At 45.5% G+C, this 9,272-nt stretch overlaps 2 protein-coding genes across 2 annotated transcripts in view; both read left to right on the plus strand.

Annotated features, from left to right (window-relative positions):
• Positions 1 to 9,272, plus strand: part of LOC310676834 (tigger transposable element-derived protein 1-like) — a gene marked incomplete at its 3' end in the record, with an annotated part of 1,439,559 nt that overhangs the window by 1,319,129 nt on the left and 111,158 nt on the right. The window lies entirely within an intron of this gene.
• The window catches only part of POLD3 (DNA polymerase delta 3, accessory subunit), a 26,003-nt gene continuing 23,089 nt past the window's right edge, over positions 6,359 to 9,272 (plus strand). The window contains exons 1-3 of the mRNA XM_083436621.1: positions 6,359 to 6,684; positions 7,582 to 7,637; positions 7,892 to 7,994. Coding sequence (XP_083292747.1) covers positions 6,625 to 6,684; positions 7,582 to 7,637; positions 7,892 to 7,994 — 219 coding nt within the window. The 5' untranslated portion in view covers positions 6,359 to 6,624. The remainder of the gene's footprint in view (positions 6,685 to 7,581; positions 7,638 to 7,891; positions 7,995 to 9,272) is intronic.

The following is a 9,272-nucleotide window of genomic DNA, read 5'->3' on the forward strand; positions in this document are numbered from 1 at the left end:
CTTGGAGTGGCACACACAATTTTTAAGCAAAGGCTGGTAGGGGGTTGGACTGAGGACCCTTAGGGGTAGCTTGCCACTTGACAATTCTATGATTCTGCCATTCCTATTTTATCCCCACAATGTGAGATAAGTGAGGCTGAGGTGGTAAGTGGCCCAGGTCACCCAGTGAGCTTCACCGCTGTCTAGATGCAAAGACTGTATTGCTTTGAAATATTTTAACTGCAAGAAGGGTCATTTAGTCCAACCCCCTGCAATGCAGGAATGCGTAGACAGAGTTTGTCCCAGAGTTTGTCATTGGCTCCCAGTACGATTCTGACACAATTCAAAGTGTGGGTGCTGACCTTTAAAGCCCTAAACAGCCTGGGTCCAGTATTCCTGAAGGAGCTTCTCTACCCCCATCATCCAGCCTGGACACTGAGGTCCAGCTCCGAGGGCCTTCTGGCGGTTCCCTCCCTGTAAGGGGGGAGGTTGCAGGGAACCAGGCAGAGGGTCTTCTCGGTAGTGGCACCTGCCCTGTGGAATGCCTTCCCAGCTGATGTCAAGGCAATAAACAACTATTTTACATTTAAAAGACAACTGAAGGCAGCCCTGTTTAGGGATGTTTTCAATGTCTGACGCTGTATTGTTTTTAATATTCAGTTTGGAGCCGCCCAGAGTGCCTGGGGAAACCCAGCCAGATGGGTGGGGTATAAATAATAAATTATTATATTATTATATGTGTACAGTGGTACCTCGGGTTACATACGCTGCAGGTTACAGACTCTGCTAACCCAGAAATAGTGCTTCAGGTTAAGAACTTTGCTTCAGGATGAGAACAGAAATCGGGCTTCGGCGGTGCGGCGGCAGCAGGAGGCCCCATTAGCTAAAGTGGTGCTTCAGGTTAAGAACGATTTCAGGTTAAGAACGGGCCTCCAGAACGAATTAAGTACTTAGAGAGCCAGTGTGGTGTAGTGGTTAAGAGCGGTAGACTCCTAATCTGGGGAACCGGGTTCGCGTCTCCGCTCCTCCACATGCAGCTGCTGGGTGACCTTGGGCCAGTCACACTTTCTTGAAGTCTCTCAGCCCCACTCACCTCACAGAGTGTTTGTTGTGGGGGAGGAAGGGAAAGGAGAATGTTAGCCGCTTTGAGACTCCTTAAAGGGAGTGAAAGGCGGGATATCAAATCCAAACTCTTCTTCTTCTTCTTCTACTTAACCCAAGGTACCACTGTACAGTGTAATGTGTGTGAAGAAGTCTGCCGAGTCCAGCCAGTGGTCCACGCATCCCAGTATTGTCCGCAATGACTTCCAGTTTCTCCCTTCCCTGCTTGGAGATGGCGGGCATTCTGCACACAGTTCGGAACCTTCTGCACACAAATGCTCTGCTGCTGAGCCACAGCCCTTGCCCAACACCTGTGCATTATGCTTCCCCAAAGGGAGAAGATGTCAAGGGAAGAATGAAATTCCCTGTTGCTTGCAGCAGACAAAAAGCATGCCACAATAATTTAGCCCCGAAAAAATCTCCCTCTCTGGGCGAACTGCAACAGAACCTATCTCTTAAGAGGGCATTTATGTGCTTGGTTTTTCCTTTCTGCTGTTGCCGTTCACAGGTCTGGATGTTCGCCCTGGAGAATGGGGTTGCGGAAACTTCCGAGGATACTGCCGCAAGGACTGTTTCCCCCAGGAAAAATCTCTGGGGCCCGAAGACTGTGCTGAAGGCTTGGTGTAAGTCTCCTTTCAATGCCCCCTTCCCTGTTTTGATCTTTCTGTTGTTGAGATGATAAATAATTCTCAGAGCGCAACAGCCTGGTGGGAAATAAGGGAAACCAAACTTAAATGGCAGTGAGAGATTTTACTTTATTGGGCTCCATGATCACTGCAGATGGTGGCAGCAGTCACAAAATTAAAAGACGCCTGCTTCTTGGGAGAAAAGCGATGACAAACCTAGACAGCATCTTAAAAAGCAGAGACATCACCTTGCCGACAAAGGTCCGTATAGTTAAAGCTATGGTTTTCCCAGTAGTGATGTATGGAAGTGAAAGCTGGACCATAAAGAAGGCTGATCGCCGAAGAATTGATGCTTTTGAATTATGGTGCTGGAGGAAACTCTTGAGAGTCCCATGGACTGCAAGAAGTTCAAACCTCTCCATTCTGAAGGAAACCAGCCCTGAGTGCTCACTGGAAGGACAGATCCTGAAGCTGAGGCTCCAAGACTTTGGCCACCTCATGAGAAGAGAAGACTCCCTGGAAAAGACCCTGGTGTTGGGAAAGATGGAGGGCACAAGGAGAAGGGGACGACAGAGGACAAGATGGTTGCACAGTGTTCTCGAAGCTACAAGCATGAGTTTGACCGAACTATGGGAGGCAGTGGAAGACAGGAGTGCCTGGCGTGCTCTGGTTCATGGGGTCACGAGGAGTTGGACACGACTAAACAACAACAAAACTTAAATGGAAACTAGGCAACAGAACCAAACTTCTGTAACGCGATGGCTGAAATGTTCTTTATTTGTTACTATTTATTTCTTGCGTTTATAGCCCAACGTTTCTCTAAGGATCTCAAGGTGGTGTACGTAATTCTCCCCCACCCTCTTTTAATCCCCACAACAACCCTGAGAGGTAGGTTAGGCTGAGAGTGAGAGACTGGCTTCAAGGGGAGCCCCACAACTGTGTGAAGATTTGAACTCTGGTCTCCCAGGTCCAAGATTCTGAGCGCTACACGACACTGGCTTTTGGTAGCGTGTGCAAGTGTCCCACTTGGAGTGCAGTCCTCTTGTTGCCTGACGCAAGCCCAGTTTAAAAAGAGAAAAAGAGAGCTACATGCCTGAAAGAACTATCTCATGACACACTGAAAACCAATTTTCAGTTTCTGCCAACATCCAAAAATCTACAGAATTGGGTAGAACTTCTTATATTGCATGTGACTTGGTGATAATGGAAATCTAAAATACTGTGAACCACTCTGAGACCTCCAAGTATAGGATGGTATATAAATTCAATACATAAATAAAATAAAAATAGTAGTAGCCAATCAATAGTTTGCAAGTGACCAGGGCCGTCTTCCCCAGTATGGTGAAATGCATCATATGCAATTTAAATCCTAGCAATTATTTCTAAATTTGCATCTATCTATCTAAGAATTTAGTGATGTATGGAAGTGAGAGCTGGACCATAAAGAAGGCTGATCGCCGAAGAATTGATGCTTTTGAATTATGGTGCTGGAGGAGACTCTTGAGAGTCCCATGAACTGCAAGAAGATCAAACGCATCCATTCTTAAGGAAATCAGCCCTGAGTGCTCACTGGAAGGACAGATCGTGAAGCTGAGGCTCCAATACTTTGGCCACCTCATGAGAAGAGAAGACTCCCTGGAAAAGACCCTGATGCTGGGAAAGATGGAGGGCACAAGGAGAAGGGGACGACAGAGGACGAGATGGTGGGACAGTGTTCTCAAAGCTACAAACATGAGTCTGACCAAACTGCGGGTGGCAGTGGAAGACAGGAGTGCCTGGTGTGCTCTGGTCCAGGGGGTCACGAAGAGGCGGGCGCGACTAAACAACAACAAAAATGAACACTAAATCAAAACAGAGAGGAGCAAATGCATGCCTAGAGGCTGGCGCAGTCACTGTGTTCACAGACAAGAAGATGCAGAACAGGAGCTTTTTCTTCCACGGTTGAAGAGAGTTTTAAACGGTGTTGATTGCCATCCATTTCATTTCTGCAAGTACTAGCTGTGCGCACACACCATTCCTTTAAAGCACATTCTTTCCCTCAAAGAATTCTGGGCACTGCAGTTTGTTCAGGGCTGATGGGAACTGTAACTCTGTGAGCGCTAAACTACGGTGCCCAGAATTCTTTGAGGGAAAGAATGTCATTTGATTGAGTTTTAAAGGCATAGTGCATACACAGTCTTCTTAGTATTGTGTATTTAATATTCGGTTGGGAGCAACCCAGAGTGGCTGGGGAAACCCAGCCAGATGGGCGGGGTATAAAAAATAAGTTATTATTGAATTATTATTAGTCACAATGACTATATATGGTACGTATATCTTGGACACTGAAGTTCAGGTTTGCTAATAATTTGGTGTACTAGCATTGCTTTCTCTTAACCATTTATTCTTTCTGTTTACAGCTGCTGCATATCAGGCATGTTGGGATAGCAATTTGGATTAATAACCGAGTGACTGGGCTGTGAAGAGAATTTCTTGAGGATTACTTGCAGGAGAGCAGGCAACAAAGAGAACAAAACGACAGCCCCTTCATTGCAGCAAACAGCTTGCAAACAATAAAATTATTTCTCCTCGGCTTTTGCTCTGACTTCTGATGAATCGTTTCTTTATCATTAGTTATGGCAGCTTCACTATCCAGACCTAGGAGCGGGCAGGAAAAGACAAGATGGTTGGAAGGGGGGGGGGTCCCTTCTGCCGCACTTCTGAGCTCAGGGCACCTACGGGTGCCTCCAGATTATCAGTGTTTTGCAGGACAGACTCGGGTGCATGGCGGCACTCTAGATTTGCACATTTAAAGTGGATTAAAGCACTCTAGCACAACAAATAAGTGGAATTTGCTGCCAAGGAGTGTGGTGGAGTCTCCTTCTTTGGAGGTCTTTAAGCAGAGGCTTGACAACCATATGTCAGGAGTGCTCTGATGGTGTTTCCTGCTTGGCAGGGGGTTGGACTCGATGGCCCTTGTGGTCTCTTCCAACTCTATGATTCTATGATTCTATGAAATAAACTTTTTTTTAAGGTGCCTTTTTTTGCCGTCTGGAAAGTAGCAGGGAAGCGCACTGAAAAGTATGGGTCGAACGAAAGATTAACAGGAAGATGTGCAAACACTCCCACCAGAAATCAGAATGGATGACTGCTCCACCCAGCACACTGGGCCGTTTCTGAACCTTTTCCAATCGTACATCCTTTAAAAAATAAATAAAATTATGCATTTTCCATAGTTCGATACATCCACTTTATAATCATTTGCCCTACATTCTTTTACTTCCCCACACATCCCTTCATGGGTTCATATTTAATCCTCATTGAGCTGCAGTTCCTTAATTACTACCCCTCTTCTGGTTGTTTTTAACTGCTGCTCATATATCTTGTCCTACTTGGGAATTTATCTGGCTACTATAATTATTTAAGTATTCTCCATTTTATTCCTACTCCTCAGACTCATCCTGATTTCTTATATTTACAGTCAACATTGCTAGCTCCGCATATTCTATTCACTTATTCTGCCAGTCTCCTTTTGTCCTTCCACCTATGTGCATAGATTATTCTGGCCGCTGCCGTTACACATCCTTTTTTATTTATACCCCACCCTCCCCAGCCAAGACCGGGCTCAGGGTGGCTAACAACCAATAATAAAAACAAGTTGATTAAAATACAACTTAAAAAACAAGATTAAAATACAGCATTAAAACATTAAGATGCAGCTTCTTCAGAGGAGGAGAAAGAAAAAAGAAAGAGGGGGAGGGAATCAAATTGATTCTAAGCCAAAGGCCAGGCGGAACAATACATAAATAAATAAAATGTCCAGTAGCACCTTAGAGACCAACTAAGTTTATTCTTGGTATCACTTTTCGTGCGCATGCACACTTCTTCTGAAGGTGCTACTGGACTTCTTCTTCTTCTTCTTCTTCTTCTTATTATTATATATATATACAAACATGAACCTGACCAAACTGCGGGTGGCAGTGGAAGACAGGAGTGCCTGGCGTGCTCTGGTCCATGGGGTCACGAAGAGTCGGACATGACTGAACGACTAAACAACAACAACATATATATATATATGAATGAGTACCAAGGTGTTTGACAACTAAGGTACGACTTATACGCCACCCATCTGACTGGGTTGCCCAGCCACTCTGGGCAGCTTCCAACATAATATAAAAACAGCCAAGCATAATAAACTAAAATTTTCCCAATACAGGGCTGCCTTCAGATGTCTTTGGAAAGTTGCATAATCAGATGTCAGAGAGGCAGGGATGGCGCTCCACATATTATTATTATTATTATTATTATTATCATTATTATCATTATTATTTTGTATGCCGCCCTTCCTCTGCAGATCACAGGGCCGTTCTCAACACATAGCACGGGCTGCATACTGTGGAGGAAATGACCATGGGGATTCCTTGGTTATAAGAGCTTCCGAATGGAGCCTCCATGTCTAGAGACAGTCTACCTCTGAATTACTAGCGGCTGAGGGAGGGGCAAAGCGGCAAACCTCTTGGGAAGGCGTTATGGCCTGCCCTAGCGGGGGCAAAAATCTACGCCAGCAAGACGTCACAACCTCGATACGCCGAGGGCCGCCTTCCCTGGAGACCCGGCGCCCTTCCTGGAACCTTCTGGACTACAACTCCCGTCAGCCCCCTGGGAGAGCGGCCGAAACGCGCGTGCGTGCGCGCGCGGGAAGCGTGAAGCGGAGGCGCCTCGGCCGCCTTTGGCCCAGTGCGGCTTCCGTAACGCGCGCGCGAGAAAGAGAAAGACCGCGCTGAGCGTGTCCCCGCGCGGCCGCCGTAGCGCGCTCTTTCTAGGGAGGCCTCAGGTTGCCATGGCGGCGGCGGCGGCGGTTTCCTTCGTCTCCGCTCGGCGCCTGTGAGGGGGAAGTGGGCGAGTGGGGCCTAAGTTGGCGCTGCCGACCCGGCCGGCCATGGAGGACGAGCTGTACCTGGAGAACATCGACGAGTTCGTCACGGACCAGAACAGAGTCGTGAGTGGGGGAAGGGGTGCGAAAGCGGGGGGGGGGGGGGCTCGCAGGTGCTTCAGAGGGGGAGGGGCGGGAGGAGGGGGGCTGTTGGGGGGGAGGGGAGGGGGATTGGGCGGAGCGGGGGGGCCGAACTCACAGAATATTTTTTTATTATTTTTATATATAATTTTTTATTAGTTTTTTTAACATATCATTTTCAACAGTAATTAAACATACTTTTACATCTCATTCAATTTTTTGACTTCTTGTCTGATAATTTTCCAATCTAATCTCTCAGTATGCATTTCTTATCTTTCCTATTACATTTCAAACTCTTAACCAATATCTCTATCTTTTTCTACTTTGTAACACATCATATATTTCTCCTTACAAAACTTCTTGTAGTCCTACCACCAATTTGTTGGTGACAGTTGCTCTTCAAATAGTTCATATGCTTCTTCCAATCTCCTGTAAATCTCTGGTCCCGCAGGTTTCGAATCCTTCCTGTCATTTTGTCCAATTCTGCATAGTCCATTAATTTCGTCTGCCATACTTCGTGAAGGCTCCCCGCTGTCCTGAAGAGGCTTCGCACGGCTAAGCCAGAAGCTAGAACAGTGAGAGGGATCGTTGCGCAGCGATCCCTCTCGCTGTTCTAGCTTCTGGGATAGCTGCGCAGCCTGCATTCGCTCCATAAGACGCACACACATTTCCCCTTACTTTTTAGGAGGGGGAAAATGCGTCTTATAGAGCGAAAAATACAGTATATCCTACCTTTAACCTAATGGCAGTGGGTTAAAAGAAATTGGCACAGAAATTACGACCTTGGCTCTCTATGGGCGATTGCAGTAATGATGGTTGGCAGTTTTTGGGGGGGCTGCTGGCACTTGTTGCACGTTGAGATTGGATTGTTCTCCATTGCAGGTAACATACAAATGGCTGAGCTATACACTAGGTGTTCACGTCAACCAAGCTAAGCAGTAAGTATTGATATATTGATAAAAAGAGGAGCAAGTCTTCTCAACTGTAGCTTCAGTTCTCCTCTTAAGGCTAAATAATTCTCCGTGGGATTTTTTTAAAAAAAGATTGAGTAGAAGAATTATTTGTTGGACTCTTGACCCACCAGGCCACCTCCAAGGTGTGTGGTCTGCATTCACTAATAATAACTTTATCAAGGAACGTAAGGGATTAATCTTCATTTTAGTGTCTCTGTCCCTTGCCCTCATTTGCACAGGATGTTGTATGACTATGTGGAACGAAAGCGGAAGGAGAATTCGGGAGCCCAGTTGCATGTCACCTATTTAGTGGCCGGAAACCTCGTTCAGAATGGACACACAGTGAGTGCACAGCTTCTTCCATTACAAGCACAAATGCAGTGGAGTTCAGTGGGTTACAAAGGGAAACAGAGCTTTCTGTTTGGATTTTCATTTGGAAAAGAAACCAGAATCCTTTCTCCTAGGTATCATGTCAGAGGAAATAAAAAGAACAGTCAGACCAATATTTATGTATGCAACTACGGCGGCAAGGTTATTGATTGCCAAAAACTGGAAAAGCAGCAGTGTCCCAACTAAAACAGACTGGTTATCTAAAATGATGGAATACTTCCGTATTGCCGAAGTTACAGGGAGGATAAGAGGAGATATGGTACAAAAAGTGAATAAGGCATGGGCTAACTTTAAGGAATCCATCAGAATTTATGTGGGGAAAGTAGAATTTCTGAAAGATACTGAGTGAATCCAGAAAATGATTAGAGCGAAAGGAGAGTAAAGTTAAGATAAAAGAAGAGATTAAAGAAATAATGAAATCAATTTAAGCTAGTTGGAAAAATAGTAACAAGAATGGCTGGAAGTCAAGTCACTTAGTGGGTGTTCATGTGGGGTAGGTGTGTAGGTATGTTGATATGTATAGTATAAAGGTAAAGGGACTCCTGACCATTAGGTCCATTCGTGACAGGCTCTGGTATAGTATAGGTAGGTATTATATAGAGTAATGTATAGTATAGCGTAGTGTAGAATGTATAGTATAGGTAGGTTTTATATAGAGTAATGTAGGTATGTTTTATGTTACGAAAATTAGGTAGTGTGTTGTGTACGTGTATTGTGTAAGTGTATATGTATGTGTTTTATATGTTAATAAAATAAATAAATAAAGTATATATAAAGGGAAACAGAGCAGATGGGGCTTATCAACCTGGGAAGGTAGCCCAACCAGGAGAAGGAAGACTCTGATCCTAAACATCCACTGCCTTCTCGGATATCTTTGGGAGAAGAAAAAGCCAAGGAACAAACCCTACACAAATCTGTAGTGGAGTCCCTAAGATGGTTGGATGGCACCTTGTGCACTTCCTTCCAGAGACTTCTGCAGCCAAGCTGGTGCCAAACATATTGCTCTGTTTTTCTTTGGACCCCATCAATGAGGGTGTGTGTGTGTCTTGTCGTCTGGGAGGCCTAGGACCTCCGTACACACAGCCCAGGCTTGCGCCCCGAGGAGGTCACCTCAGTGCTGCTAATGCAGCTGTTTGACCTCACCCCCGGAGGCACACTCCATTGTTAGGACAACGGGCTAAAGAAAGCGCACATTGCTTCTGTAGTCAGTAACAGTTACTGAAATTGTGT

The sequence above is a fragment of the Podarcis tiliguerta genome, assembly GCF_965153285.1.
Source record: "Podarcis tiliguerta genome assembly, chromosome: 4".
Classification (NCBI taxonomy): domain Eukaryota; kingdom Metazoa; phylum Chordata; class Lepidosauria; order Squamata; family Lacertidae; genus Podarcis; species Podarcis tiliguerta.